The sequence below is a fragment of the Macadamia integrifolia genome, chromosome 2 (assembly GCF_013358625.1).
Source record: "Macadamia integrifolia cultivar HAES 741 chromosome 2, SCU_Mint_v3, whole genome shotgun sequence".
Classification (NCBI taxonomy): Eukaryota; Viridiplantae; Streptophyta; class Magnoliopsida; order Proteales; family Proteaceae; genus Macadamia; species Macadamia integrifolia.
Genome location: NC_056558.1, coordinates 19,892,097 through 19,916,860, shown reverse-complemented (window position 1 = coordinate 19,916,860; position 24,764 = coordinate 19,892,097). Strand labels below are relative to the sequence as shown.

Genomic DNA, 24,764 nt, shown 5'->3' with positions numbered 1-24,764 from the left:
AATTATTGTGGACAATATGGTCATAAACTTTCACTAACCTACCTTCTATGTTGCAGATTCTTAGAACAATTGAAAGGGATTGTGTGGTGCACCATGGTGTCTGGCCTATATCCAATGCTCAGGCACAGAGCTCAAGTCGATCACACGCAACACAAAACGTTTCTAGACATTGGATGAGGATGAAATACCCTATTGCTCCATTGGGATTCAAGTTTAAGTCCAATTCCAATTTAAAGAGACTATTGTTTGACTGGGAGTCTAGGACTCCATAGAAAGCATGTCCCCAACTAAGAATTACAAACTTTTGTAAAAAGAAAAAAAAAATATATATATATATATATATATAAAATAATGAAAAAATAATATATTTATAGATGTTTTTTCATGTGTTTCCATTGGTTCGTCATGCATGTGCAGAAATTACACTTATTCATAGGAAACGCTTCCCATAAATAAATTATATAATTTAGAGGGGCAGATTTGTCAGCGAAGCAACAAGAGGGATCTTGTGAAGTTATTGTCTAATAATTCTCGGTTCGTTGGTTTCTTCTTCAGTGACGTCTCCATCAGTTCTTGATTTTATGTTTGGTGTTTTGTATTGTGTTGCACCCATCATTATCGTCTAGATGTCAAACTAGACAGATGTACATATCCTACCAAATCCCTCATCACTCAAGGCGGCCGGCCGCTATCATTCACAAGTAAAAGTAGAATTCTACCTTCAAAAGATTTGACACCTTCATTCCATTTCAGACGTTTTAACCAAAGAAAGATGGTATGTAGCTTTAGCATAAAAAAAAAAGGTAATTAAAGATGGTATCACTTGGATTAACACCCTCACCACCCTCTAGGCCTCTACCCCTTCTCCTCCTCCTCCTCCTCTCTTTGCTGGTAGAATGTTAGCTTTCCTAAGAGGTTAGGATGATTCTCCTGTCTTCATCTTGTGTCATAAGACATTTTTTTCTCTTGAAAAAAATCCTCTCTAACTATTGAGCCATCCAATTAGTCATCCAATGGTTAGATGGACCTAGGGATATACGTTCATATGTTGAGACATGTATTCAAAGGCCTTTTAGCCGTTGAATGGATAATTAGGCACTAATTAGGTGACTCATGAATTGGAGAGGAGCCAGATCCCCATCCTCACCCTCTATTGTAATGGAACCGGCTCCTCTCCATAGAGCCCAAGAACCAGAGAGTGATCTCAAGACTCTCCAATCTTATCCCTGGGCTCCATGAAGAGATATCATATTTCTCTTGTAATTGGGGTTGAAGTTATACCAAAAAAATATGTATTATGTTTTGCCGGACAAAAGGTTGATGTGGCCAATCTCAATTGGTCTCCCTGCAAGAGCACTCAATGGTCTCCATTGTATGTATGATATTTACGAATTTGACATAGAGAAGAGTGCCAAGGAAGGCAAGAGATGGAGTAAAACAAAGCTTCATATTTGAATGTCAAGATGAGAAAAAAGGAATATTAGGAATCTAGAGAACAAGTTTCCTTCGAATTTCGGTTGTGTTAAAAATTATTAAAAAAAAACCCACGTCATTAGAGTGCAATTTTTCGCTCGCATTTTAATTATTTTCTCTCTCATACCCTGAATACATGTGGATATCTTCGACAATTGAATACAAATCACAATCCATTGAAAATTTTACCAGACATGACTGCAAACATCATTTTCAATAGTTTCTCAAAGTTGAAGCAAAGGAGACCACAACTGCAGACGAAACTCATCCACTAAATTAGCAAGCCACATTAGGGTCTTATTTGTTGCATAGCCCTAAAAATGAAAGAGCAAACTATAGCACGATGGATTCCATTACTAATGTATTAACCTCATGGGTTTAGGGTCTACCAATATTATATTCAAGTGGCTAGGGTAGAAAGTATCTATAAAAGAGTGTGTGTGTGTGTGTGCACCAACAATCCAATTTCTATCTTTAACGGGTAAGAGATCGCAGCCTTGTCAGGTGGTTCTTGCATCAGTTTAGGGGTCAATGTGAATGTCTATAGAAGCATCAATATATATGAGATTTTTTTTATTTACAATAAATGGAATTTTTAATATTACATGTTCGGACATTTGGGTGCAACTACCATACGATTAGGCAGCATTTTTTTAACATGTTTAATGGGACATTCTTCTATCAATGAGAGGTCCAATGAGAGGCTTCTGTGCGACAGACACAAGGGTGTGCAATAACCACCATGCCCCTACTTGGGTTGCACATCCCAATGTGTAGACGTAAGGGCCTCTCATGAATAGAAAAAATTTATCCATATTTAATTTAGAATATATATATTTTTATTAATTTAATGGTGTACCTGTAATTTACGAAACTGTTACATGTTGAGTTTGTGGCCACAGGTTTCTAAAACAGCCTACGGAGGAAGGTCATCCTGCATATATTGCCCAAAATATCTGTTGTGAGATATATTAAGTGGGGTCCACATTTTGTCCAGAGCTAAGGGCCCAAGACCTAATGAAATATCCCCACAACACAGCTTGTAAAGGCCCCTCCTGGTCAGGTTAAAGGCTGCATTTGGTAAGAAACAGAAATCAAGAAAATTTTAATTTTTATGACAAATACTCTTTTTTTTTTTTTTTTTCTGAAAAGAAATTAAAAAGATGAAACTGCCTTTTGTTGTTTCATCAATTCTTATTTCTACCATTTTTTTCTTTTTCACTTTTTGTTTAAAAAAAATGAAACACACGGTAAATGCACCAAACGTTTTATTTATTTATTTTTTTTTTCATAGAACAAAAAAAAAACTCCAAAGAAACATTTTTCTAGAACATTACCAAACCTAGCCTTACCTTTGAACCAAATCCCACCTTCATCTAGTGGAGTAGAAGCAGGATTTTAGTGACGATACTGGCATTGGTATCGCTCGCCACCAATAGTGCAATCAAATTGAAAATGTATATGATAGTGTCATATCCTTACCAAAAAAAATTGGCATATCATGGTTTATGAATCGGTCTCTATATCAACCATTGTATGTGCCGATTTTTTTTTATTTAAAAAGCTGAAAAATCCCTCTATTGGGCATAGATCGGGCATATATCAATATTGGCGGGCACAGGGGGACCCCTTTTTAGACTAGCAACACTCTGTAGAGGATCGAGATCGTCTACGGCGGCATTTCTTGGCGGAGGCTGGCGGAGGCTCCCTGAGATGCCGACATGTGGCCAATACAATGTGTACGGTGGATCGTCACTTATACCGGTCTAAAAGCTTGGTTTTGAAAACTTGACCGGGTCGACCAAAACCCAAACGGTAGAGGTTTTCGATTCTTTGCCTTTCTTCTTCTTCTTCTTCCTCTTCCTCCCTCCTTTCTCTTTTCTGTTCGTACCAGGCAAACTCTCACATCTTCTGCTGATATCCTAATATGAACACCTCTTCTCTTCTAATTTAATCTTTAAAAGCACACGACCAATCCCAAAAGATAAAGAAGGGATTTCAAAAAAAAAAAAAAAAAATTAAATAAATAAAATAAAAACGAAAGATAGATTCAGAAGAAAAAAAAAAGTAGCAGTCGCTTGGAAACAAATCCCTCATATCAAGTGTTGGATATAATGCTAATATTGCCACATCCTCATCTATCATAGACCATTGTAATCTAATATGAAGCTAAAAATAAGAAATTTTTATTTGGAAATGTAGGGGAAAATCAGATTACTCAGTAATGGCGATTTTGAGAATTTGGTTCGATTCCACCATCATTTGTCCTCAACTTGATTATAGAAGAGGGAGCTTGTTATCATCATTGAAACCTTTGTTTTTCCCCTCAGTAAATGAAACAAATCACCCAAGAAAATAAATAAAAATGAACAAAAAGAAAAAACCCTAATTGTTAAGATCAAAGTTCCTGGAAAGCTTCAAACAAATGGGAAACAACAGAAAATGAAGAATCAAAAGAGAAGATCGCTCAGCAGAAGATGCGAGAGTTTGCTTCGTATGAACACAGAAGAGAGAAAGGAAGGAGAAGGAGAAGAAGAAGAAGAAGAGGTGAAGGATCGCACAACTCTACCGTTTTTGGGTTTTGGTCGACCCCGAGTTTTCAAAACCAAACTTTTAGACCGATATAAGTGACGATCCACCGTACACATGGTATTGGCCACATGTCGGCATCACAGGGAGCCTCCGCCAGCCTCCGCCAAGAAATGGCGCCGTAGACGATTTCGATCCCTCTGTAGAATGTCATATATTTTTCTTGTTTCAGTATTTTCCTGTAATACTGCTTTTCCAATGCTCGAAATCATACATTGGCGGCGGAGGGATCCTCCTCCAAACTAATATTTTGATGATTAAAATATGGCAAAATCATATGGTAAAAGGCTCTAGGGAAAAGCTTCTCAGGCCTAAGAAGTACACTACGCCTCCTCTCATGAATTAACTTTTTCTCCTAAAAAAAAATTAAAAAATCATTGTGAGAGGGTATAGAGAATCCTTCCAGGGTTTATTCCAAGAATTCCTAAACCCCAAGTTAATTGACTATATTAATAATTAAAAATAAAAATAATTTTCTATCCAAGAGTGGCCCTTGCACTAGACATAGGAGCACGTGCCCCAAGATTGCCTTTTAGGGAACCCTCCCCCCACTTTTTTTTTTTGGAAAAGTCTAAGACATTGCCCCGTGCCACCCACCCATCGGTCCAGGCCATCAGCGTGCTTGGATGTGGGCACACCCTTTTATATTTTTTTTTTTGAATTTTTTATTGAATAATCTTGAGATCTTATGTTGAATCACCTTGTTTTCATGTTTGCTAGAGACATGGAGGAGTTTAAAGCTATTTTGCTATGTATTCTCGGAATATATTATGGGTCTAGAATTCTGAATCATCTAGTGTTCTGAATAAGTGGATCAATGAATTTGTCTCTATTCGAAAGATACGAATGAGAATGAAATCTGGTTTCCTTCTCTCTCTCACTCTCTTACTTTAGTGAGTTTGTCAATTTAATTTTGGTGTCAACTTAATGGGCTCTATTTTAATGGAGGATAATTTTCGATGGTGGATTGATATTTGGTAAGCACATCGCTAATCATATAATATATTTTTTTTATTTGATGCAAGACCCTCACTAAGGCCAAATAAAGACACACATTGGGTCAGACAAGAACCACAAGGGGCCAGAACAAGACTTACAAGGGCCAACAGAAAGGTCCACTGGGTCACACTTGTTATTACTAATCCTTCACCAAATAATTGACCTAGTCCTTCCATGTGGATCTCTTATTCCCTCCCTAGCCATGAATAATGTGGGAATAAGAGTGCCCACCTACCATCCTTGAGTTGTAAGTGCTTACAAACTCAGAATAAGGCTATAGGATTCTTGGCCCCCTATTGTAGAATCACTTGGGATGGCCTACAAGGTGGTGATAAATTCTGGTAGATATTAAATCTTAACCTATGAACTGAGTTTTTTTTTTTGGTAGAAAAACTTAGCTTATTGAAGAAACTCAACAACAAAAGTTTAGACATTTATGGGCTTAAATTTTATATTGGTTCAAGCATGGGACGTGCCTTATTTATTCTTTGACAACAAATTTCAATTCAATGAAGCATAAAATTCATATCATGGTGGAAGCTTTGACGCATATTTTCATTGGTATCTATGTTGGTGTAGGATCACACGACTATGTAGTGTTCTTTCTTTTCCTATTTTTATTTAAAAAGTTTAGCTCTCCATTTACCTCTAGAGGGGTGGTATCTTTATGGCTATTGAAAAGATAATTTATTTTACATAGGCAAAAGGTTTTACGCACACAAATGTGACTTCAACAGTTGGAATCTTAGGCTACGTTTGGTAATGTTTTTGTTCTAAAAACAACGTTTAGTGTCAAAAATAGAAATTTCAGTTTCTATGTCATAATGACTTTTTTTTTTTTTTTTTTTTTTTTTTTTTTTTAACGAAACTGAAACGACGGAATACCTTTTGTCTTTCCGTCAATTCTCGTTCTTAGCGTTTTTTTTTTTTTTTTCTACTTTTTGTTCTAAAAAAAGCGAAGCACACCATAAATGCACCAAACGCTTTATTCCGTTTTTTTGTTTTATGGAATATTACCAAACGTAGCCTTAAGGATGTGAATTTGAAACCGAAACAGTGAAACCGTTTATTAAATGATTCGGTTATGGTTTTAAAATTGAAATCATGATTTGGTTTTGATTTTAAAGTTGAAACCGTAAAATTGATTAAGTCATTTAATGTTAAATTTACATACATTTCAATAAAAAAAATAATTAAATTTACATTAAAGACTATTAAAAAAAAACATGTAATAGTAAACAATTAAATTCAATGTTACAATTTACATCCATTTCACTAAAAATTTTAAAGGTAAAGAAGTTGTTTGGATAAAAAATTAGAATATATGAGAAAACTGTTAAATCAAAACCATTCACTAATGTTTTTTATTTTAATATATGAAACCATTTATTGAATGATTTGGTTTTGATTTTACCCAAAAAATCTTGCACCGAACTGAATCGAACCGACCACATCGGACCTAAACGAATTAACACCTTGTTGGATAAAAGGTAGATGAGAATGTCTAGCGGTTCTATACAACCCTCCCCTAGTGGCTCAAAGAATCTTTTTCTTTAGTATATACACTTTACCCTTCCCTAGCGACTTGAAAAACCTTATTCTTTTTATAAATACATTACCCTCCTCTAGCAGCTTAGAGAACTTTTTTCTTTTCCTATATACATGCTACCCCCCCTTACCAAGCGGCTCAAAGAACCTTTTCCCCTAAGAGATGTTTGATGGGCTTCGACCAGAATTTGTGGAACCCATAATATGGTAAAAAAAACATCAATATATGGAAATGAGTACAAGAAAAAAAAAAAGGGTACAAAATACATTTTGGGCCTCTTGGGCTTGACAACAATAGGTTACGTAACCTGAACCTGCTATTATATTGAAGCATTCTCATAAAAGGAGGAAGGAGAGAGAAGGTAAGAGCAAACATTCCATAACAACAAATGGGATATTCTTCTAGTAAAAAGGTGAAGAGCTGTAATGATTCTAACAATAATAATCATAATCTTATTCCAACTTAGTATGGTCCATTATATGAATCCAATAAACAAAAAAAGAATAAAAACTGCAACACAAGAGAGGTAAAATGAAGTGAAAATAGGCAAGAGAACACAATAAAACAGTAATCAAGACGCATCACAAGAACATCTCCTAAAGGGGTCAGCTAAACATTAATTATGTATTATATATGATATGGAAAATTTTAATTATAAGGGGAAATTACGCCCCCTTCCCCTGTAGTTTGTCGAAATTACATGTGGGTCCAAAGGTTTGAGCAATTTATGCCCCCTCCCCTAAAGTTTGAAATATTCTTACATTTGAGTCTAATCCGTTAGTGTCCGTGAGTTTGAAACTGTTAGCTTGTGAGGTCACCATTTTTATACCAAAAATGCCCTCAGAACTAAGTGAAGAGACCAAAAGACCCTTCATGTAAAAAGAAGAAAGAGGGATATCCCTCTTTCACATTTCAACCTCAGGTAGCGAACAACACCAAGAAGGGAAGGAACCGATTGAAGCTGGCGGAGGGTTCAATTGACGCTGATGAAAGGTTTGATTGAAACTGGCGAAAGGGTTCGATTGAAGCTTGTTGCGATTTCCCTCAAGCAAAAAACTGAAGCAAGTTAGATAATGTACTATGCTCCCATGGCTCGTTCTATGCTTCAGGAGCATGACTAGAGCAGCACTGGTGTTGCTTTTGGTGCTGAAAACTCCAAGGTATTTTTATTTTATTAATAACCTATTGAGCAATGGATTCATCTTTCAGAGTCATTTCTCTTTCCTCTGGTTTAGAAAAATCTGAATTAATCTTCTTCTATCTTTCTATTTGATTTGAAGGCATGACTTTTATCAACTTTCTACGCATTTGGAAGCTTGTTGGCATGCAGTGCTCGCTCCAGTCGAAGAAGCACAAACGAGCCCTATCACGTTTGTTCGCCACCTTTAACACCAATGAATAGCAAAGATGATGCCTGGGATCTACTTTATGCCGCTGCAGGGCAAGCCGTGAGGATGAAGATGAACGATGAAGCTCTCAAGTGCCTCCAAGGACGAGGGCTTCTAGGTCCCTCATAAAACCGGCTTTTTCTTGTAGATGGGGCCGATTTGCAAACCTGTTTTCCCCAAAACTTCTTCAACGGTTATCTGTTAGGGATTATTTGAGTGTTTGGGTATAAGAAAATATAAAAGGGTATAATGGTCATCTTATCTAAAGACTTCCCTACTAAAGGGGGTAATATGGTCTTTTGCTCTATAAAACTAACAACATGTTCACACCGTCAATAATAGGGAAAAGAAACGTAAATCATTCAAACCCTTGAACCCACATGTAATTTCGACAAACTACAGGGGAGGGGGCATAATTTTTATCCTCTATGGTATGAAGAAAACTACTGTCCCATGTATAAAGGACATATTCAATATGGTGAGAATATGAGTTTAATCAGAGCAAAGTCCATAAACAACAAATATCCTAAAGATTGGGCCTCGGGAATATGTTTTACAACCATTGTGGTTTCAGTTCAGTGCCCATTTGAAGTTTATGTGATCAATTTGACTAATAAATAAAGTAAAGTTTCTTGGAATTTGGAGGTATAAGTGTGACACAGTTCACCCTTGTTGGTCAGTATTGTTGGAAGTGGTCACCACATCAATGGGCCATACAAACACAATAGAGATCACAAGGGAGAAGTCAAACATTGGAGTTAGCAGCCATGTGACTTTGTAAGCCTGTGCCAGCTACCACACTTTATACCAACACTGCCTTTAGCACATGCACATCTCTCTTCATATCCCTTGAGCTTTCAAGCCTAATATATAATTGCCCAATGCAGCATTGAAATGTCGTGGGCTTTGAGAAAGAGAGAGAGGGAGAGAAAGGAGAAATTTAGTGGGCTAGACCGTTCGGAGTGAACTTTATGGTCCATTGATGTTTTGAGCCCAAAGAGTCCACGAGTCTCTGGTACATCGGTTAAGTTATACTATTACAACATACTAATCACAGGTTCAAAACTAGAAACATTCTCTCTTGCAATGCAAGGGATAAGGGCTACATACATTTGCTTCTATCAGACCCTATAGTAGTGGGAGCCTTGTGCATTGACTGAGTTGCTCTATAATTTTATTTTTTTTTTTAAACATTTTGAGCCCAAGGTGCTTCAAATCCTTTAAGTTGTCTCCAATTTCACTTTTTCTAGTATCAATAAAACCACAAATCACTTAAGGGAAGCCGATCTGGTTAGCCTATCTAACCATAGCCGGTCTAGTTAACCTATCTTCAGTATGACCCGATTCATGCAATTGTTGGATCAGTATGGACCCACGGGATTGATCAGGTCAAAAGCCTAAAAACCCATCATTAACAAGAAAAAAGAAATTAGTGTTCACACTAAGGGTGCCGTAAAACCAACAAAAACCTAGTCTGAACTGACAAAACGTCATAATCAATATGAGCTTATTAGATCATATTTCGAAGTGGAGTTTTGTGAGACAAATATCAAATTGGACCGCATCAAAAGCAATAAAACACTAAACAAAACTTAAAAACTAAACCAATAGATAAGAAACTGATATGAGCCCGAAATTCATATTAGAAAGAAAAAAACATGTTTTTCATAATTTTACATGGTAAAGGGATAGTAAACCGATGCGCCTTATTGAGTTATGTTTTGATTTCACTTAATTCGTACATCATAATCAATCCTAACTGATCGATTAACACCCCTAGTTCAGACCTAATATTTGCTATGTGACAGATCTTTTAGAGCCACAAATTCAGATCCTCCACAGCCACTGGACGCCGAATGCACATCCGACAACTGAGAGTACCTTGTGGTGCACACCCATGTTTGGGTATGTGCCTAAGCCCTCCCAACCATTGGATCTGCATTGAACCTCCAACACAAGGGAGAGGATCTGCATCATGGCTTATGCCAGCATTCCTACGTCTCTCTTCCGCCCCCATGTTAAATGGCATTTCTTCCCCTTGTTTCGGGGAGGGGACAGACGCAAATAGCACTGGCATAGCGAGCACAGACAGAACCACTACCCATTTTTATAATCATTACCAGTAATGACTGTGCAACTACACCCAACAGCAAAGTCCAACACCTCACAATTAAGAGTTCACGAGTTTTATGGCCTTCAAAATAAAATGCAAGTACTCATTGATTCCACTGGCAGCCACTCCACAGTAAGCAGGAAAAAATGAATCCCATCTTCATTCTTTCTCCATATATTTTCCCTTTCTTCTTTTTATCCTTTCCCTGGGCAATTGGCCTACAAAAATTCCAAATTAGGCACAAAAAATGAACATATTTCCCTGTGAATAAAATTATAAAGATTAAGGGAATATTTATACAATTCCCGCATGCTACTGTAACCCTACTGTACATCCTCTCCACCCAACTCCCCTGCCTGATCCATCTTCTTGATGTGTAAACAGGCACCAAACATGCCATGCTCACCGTGATATCTGCCTCCAAAAGAATCTGCAGCTAGGGACAAATCAGGTGCTAGTAGCAAGTTGTGTGACAGGTCAAGTCAATTTCACGTTTCAGACTAACCGATGTCCAAAATTTCCCACGACGGTATGCAATCATCAAGGCCCGAGGCGAAGCCTGGGTCGTATAAATGGGGGACACCATCAAAAATCTCTGCATCCGCAAATATGTTATCATCCATACTGGAATTCAAGTCACCGTCATCATTGTTCCCAACAGACTCAGTGGTGTGGGTTGGCAGATCAGAACTTCTAAAAGGACAAGGCGAAACCACAAATTGAGGTGATGAAAGTGCTGGTCTACTGATTAGGTGCTGATCCTCATCAGCAGGCTCCACTGTAGTTCTTTGAAGCTTGGATTTTGGAGGCTTGATCAAGTCAGAGAACGGAGCCTTGTGTTTTCCCAAAGATTGTGGTTTTGAAGATGATCGAGATCTAAGATCACTAGTTGGAAAAGCTGATGAAGCCCAACCTTGGCCTTCACCCTCAAAGCAAGATTTTGATGCTAACCTGTAATGTCAGAAATCATGACATATTAATAAATACTGAGACTAATCAACAAGAAACTCCAGGCCAGTAGACAGCCAAACACTGGTAATTAAGCCCAATATTAGTAGCCCTTTATGTTGGAACCTAAGAAAAATTCAATTCCAACACCCTTTTTTCCCCATACTGCAACTGGGCCTATCTTCAGAAAACCATGAAAGAATATGGAACAACTCAAATAGAATTTATTCCCCAAACTAGTCGGGAATAGGTCAAAGGCCAGGTCATCAAAAGGCCAACTCAGCCGCTGTCATGTGCTTGTTCCAGTGGAGAAAAGTTTATCCAGACACAGTTCAGTCAGTTCAACCACGAAAAGTCCCTCATTTATGTAATTTCTCCGGTTGATGTGTTATCTTGATAAAGCATGATTTAAACCAACACTTGGAAATTTGAAATAGGGATAATTCTGGTGTGATATGCTAGGTAAAAAGCTGAAAACACCAGGACCAATTTTTTTTACTGCTTTGAAATAGAATCATGAAATCTTATGTTCCATTTGGTGATTTAAACAGACAGGTTCACATGTGTGGCACTGCACTCTTAGTTTCATGATATCCGAATCAGAAAAAACACCAACTGTTAGCCAGCCAGGCCATTTCAATTTGTAAAGGGGAAAAAAAAAAAAACAAGCAGTACTTTATCTCTATACCTGTACCGGTGCTCAGCAATGTTGCAAGAAGATGCTGCAAGCAAGCTCCCTTCTGCTTGCTCATCTGCTAAAGGTGCCGGATCTGCTCGACATACAAAGAGAGTAGTGACTGAAGGTAAAGGTAACTCAGGATCCCCAGTGTTATTCTGGAACTCCAGAGTTATTTCTAACTGCTCGGTCATGGCTGAAGCCCCTTTGCCCTGTTCAGATGGTAAGATTGTGTCTTCCTGTTCTTTCATATCAGCATCTTGGAGGGCAGCTGCGACTAACTTACTGCTTGGCCCCAAAATTGCCAGGTTCATCTTTTCTAGGGGTTCCCTTGTGGATATCCCGGTAATCTGATTGGTGGCAGATGTCAAAAACTTACCACCAAAATAAAGGCCATTCCTGGAAAATGATGACAAGCTTTGCCTGCGGTCAGAGCGGATTCTTGCTCGCCAGACAGATGAAAGCACAGCTGTAAAATGCTTTTGAAGGATTAATTCATTATCCGCCATCTCACTGGCCACATCTAATAGCATACGGACATTATCCTGCCAGAAAAAGGAAATTGACCACTGAGCAAGTTCCATAAAAATGGTATGGGCTCAACACAAAAAGTTTTAGGGAATAGGCAAGGCATTCAGGAGTACATGAGCAGTAGAAGACAGGAGAAAGAATGAAGATTCCTAATATGAGTAACATTCAAGAAAACAAAAATACATGTGAATGAATAACATCATGAAACTAATGGATAAAACTGCAACAAATTTTTTTTTCTACTGAAAACGGGGAACCTAGGCCACCAGTGCAGTCTAGGCAGGCATTCCCCAATAGAAGGCTTTCTGTGACATGGCAGAGTTTGTTCAACTCCAGATCTGTGGACATGTTATCAATGTCAAGATCAAACCATGGATTAATTTTCAGCCCAATCCGACCACTATGCATCAGAATAAGACTTTGCGGCACTATGATTGGTGACTTGATCACATCCCACTTTGAAGATTGCATATCATGCATGGAAACCTCCCTGGATGCAAAAGAGATTAAACCCAATTTTGATGGGAATAAAAGGGAAATCAAATTGAGGGGTGCATAGATGGATTTTTTCAAGATCATGAAGGTTGTATTTAACTGTCAAAAAAGTAAAGCAAGTAAATACGTGGTGAAACAAGGAAATTACAATTCTTTCCAACCTTCTCATATTTTTTAAGTGTTTGGTTGTTCAGAGAATATGTATCTTGGGTTTTGCACCTTTATATCATTCTCTATTTTTTCTTAGGTTGGCTTGTCATAGAATCCTAGAAAAATTGTTTGAATATTACGAGGAACCTATTAAAACTCAAGAAGGGTGGATCCCAGCACCTTTTTCACGGTTATGATTTCTTATAACCAATCAGGATTTAGAGTATCGATCTGTATCGTATTGGTATTGGTGGGTGTTGATACGTATCGGTATCTTTAAAAGGGTTGCTATATGAAAGGTTTAAAGTATCGGCCTGTATCGCATCGTATTGGCCATATCATATTGGTATTGGTGCGCATCGATACAACATGCGATACCAACTTTAAACCTCGCAACCAATAACTTAATATTGAAAATGTCTCACAGCTTCACTGCCCTCATCATGGTCTCACATTCAAAAAACACTCGTCTTACATTCTCTTGGCAACCAAACACATCGGAGGAAATCTCATGTTTGCCTTTTTTCTGAACAACTGGCAGGACAGACAACAATACTACTGAACTAAAAGCATAAATACGGTATGAAGGACCAATGGACATGCATGCAAAGTGTATGTACCTATTTCAATATTAGTCGATGTGGACCTTACAAAACAAGTATGTAAGCAAGCAAAACACATGACACCTATTAATTATGCGGTCATAGCTTTTAGTTCTAAGACCAAAAATATATGAACATTATTTGATGATTGATAAACACTTCGAATTTGCCATTACCTCTGTTACTTTGAGAAGGGCCTTCCCAGAGCCAACACTGCCAACCTTCTCACCATTCGGATTCTCTGTTGGCGACAAAACATATCTCTGAAAAAGTTCTCTGAACCTCTCACAACAATGTATAGGATGCCGGAACCTCCCCCTATAAAACCCACCAGTAGTCATCCCATATAGTGCATCACTGGCTAAGCTCCAGTGTGTACTATACTCATGCACAATGGCACACAATATTGCATCTTCCTGTGGTGACCAAGAATCTGGTGAAGGAAAGCAATCTCTTGACCAAATATTTCCCTTTTTCTTCAGCTTTTCTGGTTTGATCACCATCACACGCTTCACTGGCATGGCAGAAATTGAGATTTTTCCTCCTGTCTTGCTCCTGCTTGCTGACTTAAGATCAGGATCACCAACCACACCATCACTTGCTTTTGACTCTTTAGCTTCATCATGCTGCTTATGCAATGCACTGGAATCAACCACAGGATTGAATCCAAGAGAAGCCGTCTTAAGTTTCTTAGAGTTTTTCTTTGTAAGTTTTTCTTCTTCTGCCTCTGGCACCTTCTTACGTTTTTTCTGAACAGGTATATGTGGTGGCCCTGCTTCCGAAGAGGTAAGCATCCCAGAAAGGTTAACCTCGTCACCAATGATCATGGGTTCTACTGGAGGTTCTTCATGCAATGCTTCTGATTCTGATGCTAGAGCTCCTCTCTTCAGAGACTTGAACTTTTTCTTCGTTTTCTTTTTTGAGTTGGGTTTAGGCTCAGATAGGTCATTCCTGCTGACAGTAAAAAGATGCTAAAACTGAATCTCGGAACAATACCAGTATAACAAGATAAGGGCTAGTCTCTTTCTAGGGAAACTAGGATTATCATGCAGAAGGCAGACTACTGATGCCTATATCCATTCAACTTTTGAAGTAAAGCTAGTTCTGAAGACATATACATTATTATACACCCAGGTTATAACCAAGTTCCAAAGACAACCACCACAAAGACTAAAAGGAGATGTGAGAAATTTCGTCAAGTTCTGCCACCGATATCCACCGCATTTATTGAAAGTTAATCCAAAAAATATCGAGTTTTCAAGTAAATTTCCATTTCATACTAATTTTATCTTGCAGGAATGTCAGTGGACATTGTTTATCTTCATTTAAAGTTCTTATTTGAAAGAATCATAACAATCCTTTTGCTTATTATCACAGAAAAAGTAGCTCTAGCAGTAACTTTTGTGACCACAGAGGCTGTGTTCATGTCTTAAGAAAATGAAAGAGAAGAATAAATTTTAGGATTTGAAGTGGGACATGTGGCTACTTTTTCATGCAGTTCACATGGGAGCAAATAACTGGGTCACCCTTTTTTCAACATTTAGCGAGGTTTTTTCACATTATTCAATAATTTTATTTTGTCTGAATCTTCTCTTTCTTTTCTTTGTTATCTGGACAACAAAAGGTAGCCCTAATAATGTAATGCCAAAATGCCATTTTAGAGAAGAAATTACCTCGGGTGAAGGATTTTTTAGGCAATAAAACATGTTTTAAATAAGGCAGATTACCCAATCCAGGTAAGTAAAAACTTCTGAGGGCACGACTTCTTTGCGCACAACAGATTTGATTTTGAATGGTTTAGAACATGGTTCAAGACCTCGGTTATCTTGGTTTCGCAAAAAAAAGAGACAAAACCTGGGCTTGAAATGGTATCAGATCAGGTTTTGATGTGTTCCAATCAAAACCATGGTTTTGATCCAAACCTGGTTCAACCCAAGATTTAAAGTCTCATGTCTCCCATGAGACAAATTTTTCAGCATAGAACTCAAATATCTCACTGGAACCTTGAAAGAAGATTTGTTTCAAAATGCCCCCTGGGTCTAGAATATTTCAGTAAAAAACACTAATTCACGCCTAATATCATTCAAGTAAATGACTTAATAATTATTTCCCCATTTACTTAAGATATTATTCATAAATAAGCAAAGGCCCTCCCAAATGAATCTAACAAAAATAGTCCAAAATTAAAATTCCAAAAGGATAAAAAATCAACTATCCAGTTCAAGAACAAAAACCAAATTATCAATTGCGGGAGCGATTTTTAACTTCCAAATGCTAGAGTTTTCTCAAAACTAAAAATTTTATAAATCTTATTGTGATATAACATCATTAAACAAAATACCAGCAAATTAATCTTTTGTTTTGATGTCTAAAAATATTTTTTCATTTAAGGCGATTTTAAACAGCATCCGTACATACCAAATAAGGTATGATCGGAACATAACTCTTTCAATGTATTATGTATGCTTATTTTTCATTCTAATGTCTATTTTGATTGTTATAATAGCTTATTACATTACAGCAGTTACATTATATGTAGACTTGGTGTTTATAATAAGGCTAGTGCCTAGTGTACAGCATCATTCAGTGTACAATAACAAACCTGGTTCAAAACCACAAGTATTATTTTGGGTGGTTTTTTAGTGAAAGTAAGTCACGGATTGGGTTTAAAATGTAAAAAATAGGCAGTACAGAAAAAACCAGGACAAAAAAGCACTTTCTGGGCTTCTAAACAAACTTCCAAGTTGGCTAAAAATAACCAGGTTTCAGCAATATTTCGGTTACTGCAATGTCCCAAATTGGCCTCAAAACCGAGATGTCGATCCTTGGTTTAGAATGAAAGTAGTATAGAGGTACCTAGAGTTCCAGATTGGATGTCATGGATTTGTTCCAATTAGCATCAGACCAGTTTAATATAATCAGCGTCAGATTGGTCTTTTTCTTATTTCTATTGGGAGGGGGGGATACAAGTTCTAGTAATTTAGATGGATGATATCATAGTCCTTTCCAGATAGTGTCAACTAGAGCATTCTAGAGATTAAAATAAATTATTTTATGGTCCGTATATGGTTAGCAAGTTAGTCTAAGTGAGAATCCTATTGTTAGTAATGTCAAAGTATCAAGAATCCAAGTTTTACAATCTTTTGCAATAAGTAGAGTGTTATTAGTAAATGTTGGTCTTTTTCTTATTTTATGGTGGGGAAATTTCATGTCCTAGTAATTTAGATGGTTGATACCATAGTCCTTTCTAGTTAGTATCAACTACAGTGTTCTAAAGTTTAAAATAAATTATTTTATGGTCCTTACATGGTTAGCAAGTTAGTCTAAGTTGAGAGTGCTACAGGCACCAAGGATATTTCACTGTGGACTGAGTAAATAGGGTCAGAGCCAAAAGATTGTAAGTTGTTAGTAGTGTTGTCAAGAGTCCAAGTTTACAATTCTTTTTCAATTTTTTACTATAAGTATGTAATCACCCCCCCCCCCAAGGTCGATGGCTTTCAGTAATGTCAAGTATCGCAAAAACCTGTTTGTAGGTCAACTGTTTTGAACAACTATTCAGCAGGAATTGGTTTTTTGAATTAGACAAAAGCATGCTTTTGAAAATAATAATAATTTAAGTGAGCTAATCTTGCACATCATCAAATGCAAGGGTGTAGGTCATTTCAATGACTATGCTAACCACTCGGCTCACTCCCCACTCTCTCTCCCATCACTGTTTTCTGTCGTCCCTCTCCGTATGATCTCTCATTATTTCTGTCTCCCCATCGCTCTGTTCCTAATATTTTTTTTCATTCTCTATCGCTTAGGTGGCTCTTTCCTCCCATGCAAGCTTTATTCCCTCTTCCTCTCCTTTGGTGACCTCTTCTCTTCTTTCAAAGGGCATACCCAGTGCAAGAGGCTCCCACCACTGTAGGGTCTGGGGAGGGTCATAATGTACGCAGCCTTGCCCCAGCTTCCTAGAGAGGCTGTTTCCCTACTCAAACCCACAACCATTAGGTCCCAATGGAAGAACCTTCCCATTGTGTCAAGGTCCACCCTCTGACCTCTTCTCTTCTTTTTTCACCTTTATTTTCTCTTTTTCTCTATCAAATCTTTAGTTTTCCCTTTTTTCTTTAAAATCACCAGTTGCTTTGTTCTCTGAATTCTATTTTACAGACAAAATAATTAGCTAAATTATCTCCTTTTATCACCCATATCAACACCCTGTTTCATCCCTCCAGTTCAACCTATTGATTTTCCTTAACATTATTTTGTCTTTTAATCAAATCTGGTATCTTAAAAATTAAATTATTCATATCCATCAGGTCTCCCCCTATTTCCCTCAAGCCTTCTTTAGTATTTGGGCCTATACCTGCATGCTGATTGGATTGGCCTGCATCAGCAAAATGAAATACTTAAACAGGAGGAAGGCCAATTATGACAGGAACTCAAAACATCAGCAAGGAAGTTGTTATGTAGACCAGAATTTTAGTGAAGGTATTTGTTTTATTTTTCTTTTAGCTATGGTAAATATGGTGGAAGGGAACAATGATGGTTGAGCATAATGTTTGTAGGGATATAGAAGCCCCATTGGCTGGGTCTCCCTTTGGCTCTGCACAACCCCCTTTTCTGTGCTTTGTACATCTCATTCTCCCATCTCTGTCCGAGTAAGTTTAAGTTATCAGTAAAGTAAGTGTCAGTAGTATCTTTTTGCAAAGAAAGGCAAACTCCAAAGTAAAATAAAAAAAAAAAAATAACAATAATTTCCTGAGATTTCCAGTAAAAGAAATTCAAAAAATAAGATTTCAGACTGGTCTTACTTCACATATTCACAATTTTCGTCCTCGGCATCCTGGGTCTCTTTAGCTTCCTCCAATTCTTCCATCAACTGGAAAGCACAGCAAAATGTAATCAACCAGCACAGTTGAATGCAACTTTGAGGCCAAGAGGCATATAAAAATTTTAGATCACAAACCTGACGCTGAGCCAAGGCCTCAACTTGCTGCCGGTAGGCCTCAGTTGCAAAATCCGCATCCCATCCTGACATTAGTAGTACACACAAATGAGTCAAAAATTCAGTTCCTCAACTAGACACACTTCAATATGTCCCACAACTCATATGGTTCCAAAACCACAAAACTTGCAGTTGGTGGTGTCAAAATATGGGCCAAAATCAAATGACTATTTCAAAAGCATTCACATCGTTGCAATTATGTTAATAGTAGAAAACATACTCACATCATTGCAATGACATTAAACATTAGAAAATAATCTATTGTAGCAATTCCAACAGTTGCAAAAAAATGTTCTTTACTTTTACAAAAAAAAAAAATCATCGGTAAAACCACAAGAAGACATAAAATCATATTAAATGTCTTTGTTTTGGACATAATGTAAAGCCTTTTGATTTCCCCGTGGTTTTATACCTACTAAATTCACATCACAGGAAGGAAAAATTATAAGCTTATCAATTCGTAAATTTCAAAAACCCAATTTAATTATTAAGGGTGAAATTATTAATTCCTAAAAAACACTTACTTTCATATAAGAGAGGCTCCTCATCATCATCATTCTCAGCTTCCATATCTTCTTTGAACTTCTCAATTCGCTCCAGCTCCCATTCCATCTCCTCAAACATAACTTGAGATTCTATAGCAGCCTTATCTATTATTGGGTCCCACAGGTCCAGAAAACGCATCGCATATTGATCAATTGGGCGGAGCTGATTCTCAAAAGATGAGCTAGCCTGTCCTGCAGCTGCCGCTGCTGCTGCCAACTTCTTGACGTCAGCTAGCATGTCAACATCCTCTTCTCTAACAGACAAAATGAGAGATTTCTCTTCATTTGGATTACACCTACTCAAGGAGGCCCCACCATCTGTATTTGCATCTCCAGCAATCTTCTCATCAGGCTTCATGTCATCCTCATTTACAAACTCATCATCTTCCAATCTCCCCATGGTCTCCTCTGTGAACTCCTGGTTGTCCACAGCCTCTTCCTGTTCTACTTTCTTTAATGCCATGTAATCTGCTTCATCTTCTGCATATTTCAAAGCAGCTTCAACATCTAGATTGGAAAAAATTTCCTCCATTCCATTATTGGAACTTTTATCTTTCTGCATGTTCTTGTCTGGAAGAGCTCTATGTCCTGAAAATAATTCCATTGGGTCAAGTTTCTTGAAAAATTCGGTGTTGTAGCCCCCACTTTGTATAACCAAATCATCAAGTGCACGTTTCTGATTTGCTTTCTTTAATATATTCTCCTCAATGGTGCTCTCACTGATAAGACGATATATATGCACTTCACGTGTCTGCCCAATCCTGTGGCATCGATCTTGGGCCTGTTGATCCATAGCAGGATTCCAATCGCTGTCATAGAAGATGACTGTATCTGCCCCAACTAAGTTAATTCCAACACCTCCACTACGGGTTGACAGAATGAAAAGAAATATTTTTGGATTTGTGTTAAATCTCTGCATCAACGTTTGCCTCTCTTCGGGCTGAGTGGATCCATCTAAACGCATGTAAGTGTATCCATATAAATTTATGAAAGCCTCCAGGAGATCAAGCATCTTTGTCATCTGGGTGAATATCAATGCTCGGTGCCCTTCTGATCTCAACCGCCTAAGCAGGACTGCAAGCTCTTGCAACTTCCCACAGTCAAATTGTATGAGTCGCCTGTCCGGAAAATAAACTTGTTGCCGGACAATAGCAGGTCGAATGGGTGAGAGACGGGGTGATAGGATTTCTGTACATTGTTCCTTATAAGCTGAATGCAAAAAGACAGGGAGCCCCCCAGTTTTACTGCACCAGCACACAGGTGAGGGAGCCCGAGCTGCCGGGATTGCAAACATGAAAGATTCAACCAGGTCCATCAACTTCTGAAAGTGTTCCACAGGTGACAAAATGATATCAGCAAGCTTTGAAGAAAAGCTCAAGTAGCATTTGGGGTTATTCTTTTGATCATCAATATCAAACACTGGATGCTTCACCATAACGAGTTCCCTTAGATTTGTTCCATACATGGGCTTCTTCCTGCATTGTAAGGAATTCCACCATGCAATCGATGCAGCCCTTTCTTTCACTTCTTTCACCCTTTCCTCAAACAAAGCCTTCTGAATCTCCTCAAAAATATTAATTCCCTGGGATTTTCTTTTGTTATCATGAAACCTGGATCGCGAACCAATTTCTTCCATCTTCATCGAGCCAGCACGCTCCATGATTGAACTTGAGGGGGTGGCAATAGCTTCAACTTCATCTTTCTCCCATGATGTCATGCTGAAATTCAGATGGGTAAACAGAAACCCCAAACCCCTCAGGTCTACAGCAGAGAATGGACCAGAAGAAAAAATTGTACAAATAGAAGAACTCAACTGCTGGTCAATGCCTACCATGTCAAAAGAACTTATGATAGGACGACCCTCAAATAGATCTGGATGATTACACACCTTTCGGAGTTGCATTATAACACTAATCATCCCAAAGAAATTGGCATTAGCCAGTGTTGCTTGGGTCTCTGAGCTGGCAATGAAATCCTCATACAAGTTCCTCTGCCTCCTCGAGAGTCTACAGTATATCACATGCTCAAATTTCTTTGGGAGCTGCTTCTCCACATCCCTCTTCAACCGTCTGAGTATGAATGGACGAAGAACATTATGTAAGCGGTCAATAACTTCTTTGTTTATTTTTTCTTGTCCCTCTACCATTCCAGAAATTGGATTACCAAACCAATCCTTGAACTCCTGATGAGACTGAAATATGTGAGGCATCAAGAAATGCATAAGAGACCAGAGCTCCATGAGGTCATTCTGTAGAGGTGTCCCAGTCAACAAAATACGCCGTTTTGAATTAAAGTTTAGAAGGGTTTGCCATCTCTGGGACTTCCAATTTTTTATCAGATGTGCTTCATCCAAAATTAAGTATTTCCATTTCTTACGCTTGAAAACTTTTGAATCCTGTATAACAAGTCTGTAAGTTGTGATGCAAACATGGAAGGAGTTTGGCTTCAACCAACCTTGCCTCTTGACTTTGCGTTCTTTTGCACTTCCAAAGTAAGTCAAAATTTTAAAAGCAGGGCACCATTTGAGAAACTCAGTTTCCCAATTGAGCATGACACTTGTTGGGACAACTATGAGATGGGGACCCCAAATTCCCTTTTCACATGCCAGGTGTGCAAGAAGAGCAATTGTCATGATTGTCTTCCCAAGGCCCATCTCATCAGCTAGAATACCATTAAGTCTCTTTTCATACATTGTGACGAGCCAATCCAGGCCAATATGTTGATATTCACGAAGGGGAAACTTAAGAAGGAAAGGGAACTTTGTACGCACAGTAGTTGTTGAAAAAGTGTTGCCTGTTGGCTGTGCTGATCTTGCTGCAGCTGCCGCATCAGCAATTCTATTCTCATTTTCTCTTTCTTCTTCGTTTTTCTCTTGATGCCCCATATCTGATTCGTTTGCAACAGGATCCAAAACTTCATTGACTTCACCAGGTCCGTCCTGTTCATTTGCATCTTCATCCATAGAAACATCCTGTCTCTTCAGTTCAGACTCTTGAGGGGAAAGAGAATCTGCCAGATCGTCTGAACTGCAGGAGTAATATGGAGATTCATCCTCTACATCCTCATCGGTGTCAAAATCCTGACAAAAGATTGATTAGAGAAGAAAATTCACAATAAGATATGGACTACACTAGTAACATTCTGAAGCAACTTTCCTACCTACCTTTTTATACCTTGCAAGCAATTCTTCAACAGGCAATTCACTCTCCTTTTTAAGTAATTCAATCTGTTAAATAGCAACAGCATTAAGAAGACATCGAGTAGAAAAATGTCTGCAACCACCACCAAATAAAAAACTCCAGAAAAGAAAGTATGCTACCCAATGAATTGTATCAATATTGAGGAAACAAAGTTTATCACTGAATTATGACAGTACAACACGAGAAAATTTGTGTGGGAGACAAGAAAGCAAGGTTTACTGTTACCTCATTTAAAGGTTCACTTGCTTCTGCTTTTGCCAGTTCCTCCTCCTCAGATAAGGTAGCCTCATCATCCTGGATATTTAACAAAATTGATTTAGGAAGAGTTATTGAAATATAATGAGCAAGATTATTATTTGGACAAAGTTTGCCTTCACCGGTGGCTGAACAATGGGACCTCCATCTCTCCCCACCTCTCTGCCTAACCCCCTATTGTCTGGGGTCACGATTGGCCACAGTGAATGGGAATCCATTCACTGTGGCCTTAGGAAAACTCGGTCCTTATCTTTTTTCACTTGCTTGTTTCCTCACAAATTATTTTTATTTTTTTTTTCTATTGGATGAATAATTAAATTAAATACAAGGGGAAAAAAGGGGGAAAGGATATACAGAGGCAGGGAATACAGCCATAAAGGGCAGTGGAAGGGGGAGCCAGAATTGAAAGAGGAAGCCCCCAGGAGACAACAGAAAGCATGTTCCTTGGGGTGTCAATTATTGGGCGATGGGGGAGAGAAACAAGTTTGGAGGAGACACCAAGTAGATGGCCTTCCAAATAAAATCAAAAGATCTGGATTTGGAAGTCCATCTATGGAGGTTGCATTCCATCCAAATATGGTTAATAATTGCACCAAAAGCTAGTTTCCCGGCGGTGGCACAAATGGTAGATCCAGAAAAGGTCATATCAATCCAAAGCCATTCTCTCGTCAAGGGAAGGGGGTTCTCCGGGTAGGCCAACATTTGGATAGGACTAGCTTCCAAATGTACAAGGAGAAAGGACAGTCGAAGAATAGGTGGGTGGTGTCTTCCTGGCCATTCCAACAAAGGCAGCAGGTCGGGGGTGGGGGCAGGGATATGGCAGGAGATAAGGAAGGCTTGGGTGGGGAGGTAGTTGGAGAGAGCTCTCCAGACAGGGAAGCTGTGGTGTGGGATGTGGGCTTTGAACCAGACCATTTTCTCACAGATTTTATTGTACCTAATTACATAACCGGACAACTTCAAGTGTTCATAGATCAATGAACTGACAAGGTAGATAAAATGGTTTTGTACGACCAAAAGAATAAAATCAAAGTGGCAACTAAACTATAAAATAGACAAAACTTCAATAGAACTACCTTTTCCTCTCCACCAGAAGCAAGAACATAATCCCCATCATCCTGCAAGAATTTGAGAACATGTAGGTTAAGATAAAAGCATACAATTGAACCTCATATTCTTACAAATATAAGATGAATCCCACAAGCCATGAATTGCAACAAGTAAACTATAGAGATGGGGAAAGGGAGGAAAAATAAATGAAGAGGGTTTCTTCTACAAATGAAGGATCAAGGAAATGCTTTTCTGTGGTTATAGTAACCAATATAAAAAGAAACAATAATGTAGATAAGTCACTTAATGGGCTTATTTTATTGCAAATAAGCCTTGGGTCAAGTTATGTATGTGTTGGGCATTTGATCCCATGGGTTTTCTTTGTAATGGGCCACTTTAATGGGCCTAAAATATGGATAAGTAGGAAAACGGGATTTAATTCATTAGTTTAGTTAGAGTCCTATTTTGGAGTCTATTTCCTTTGTTATTTCAGTTTGAGTTAGTTTAGGTTTCCCTATTAGTGAATGACTCACCTACTCCAATGTTGGAATTCTAGCCTAGTCATATTTAGAGTCCAACTACTATTATGGAAGGTCTAATCATACTTGGAGTCAACTCCTAGTTAGTTTATGACTACTACTCTACCCTCTTTATATAGAGGAGCTAATGTACTCTGATTGGACAGAAATGAAGAATGATGAATTGAGTTAATGTTTAAGAGCCTTAGGGCTGTGTGTGATTCTCCCCCCTTCTTTATGCGATTTCTCTCCCTCCTTGGTTGGATTTGTGCAATATCTAATCATGTGATCCCCTCCTCTCCCCTGCAACTCTGAAACCCATCTTAGGGACTTCTTCCCTCCCTATCCTTAAGGCTTTCTCCATGAAACAACCGTGCAGTCAAAGGTAACAGAGAAATTATTGTGCAGACATGGAGATATTAAAATACAAAGAAAATGCAGTGACACCGAATTCCCAAGAAGTTCCTACCCCAGATAGTATGTCCTTCCAGAATAATCTGCCTGATTGTATAGAGCTTCATCCCCTTACTCTTGAGTCTTGACCTCTTCTTTGCCAACTGAGCTACCCCTTTGGGTTTCGCCATCCCTTTTAACTCCTTAGTTATTGAAGCCCATGAGAAGATAATTTAACTCCTTAGTTATATTACCCACCAATTTTTTTTTTTTTTTTTTTTTTGGGGGGTGGGGGGG

At 38.2% G+C, this 24,764-nt stretch overlaps 1 protein-coding gene and 1 non-coding gene across 4 annotated transcripts in view; both read right to left on the bottom strand.

Moving 5' to 3' along the window:
* Nucleotides 1–3,517: 3,517 nt before the first annotated feature.
* Nucleotides 3,518–3,614, bottom strand: LOC122072493. The gene has a single exon (XR_006138506.1). It is a non-coding gene; the product is annotated as a small nucleolar RNA snoR31 (small nucleolar RNA).
* A 6,574-nt stretch (nucleotides 3,615–10,188) lies between these two features.
* LOC122088589 (protein PHOTOPERIOD-INDEPENDENT EARLY FLOWERING 1) overlaps nucleotides 10,189–24,764 on the bottom strand; it is a 32,227-nt gene continuing 17,651 nt past the window's right edge. For 2 of the 3 annotated variants that reach the window (XM_042657906.1, XM_042657921.1), the window contains exons 12-20: nucleotides 23,583–23,624; nucleotides 22,477–22,545; nucleotides 22,215–22,277; nucleotides 19,031–22,130; nucleotides 18,468–18,532; nucleotides 18,313–18,380; nucleotides 13,690–14,467; nucleotides 11,748–12,280; nucleotides 10,189–11,062 (exon numbers count right to left, since the gene is read on the bottom strand). In XM_042657906.1, the coding sequence (XP_042513840.1) occupies nucleotides 10,612–11,062; nucleotides 11,748–12,280; nucleotides 13,690–14,467; nucleotides 18,313–18,380; nucleotides 18,468–18,532; nucleotides 19,031–22,130; nucleotides 22,215–22,277; nucleotides 22,477–22,545; nucleotides 23,583–23,624 (5,169 nt within the window). In that variant the 3' untranslated portion in view covers nucleotides 10,189–10,611. The remainder of the gene's footprint in view (nucleotides 11,063–11,747; nucleotides 12,281–13,689; nucleotides 14,468–18,312; nucleotides 18,381–18,467; nucleotides 18,533–19,030; nucleotides 22,131–22,214; nucleotides 22,278–22,476; nucleotides 22,546–23,582; nucleotides 23,625–24,764) is intronic. The other variant, XM_042657914.1, reaches the window with a different exon arrangement.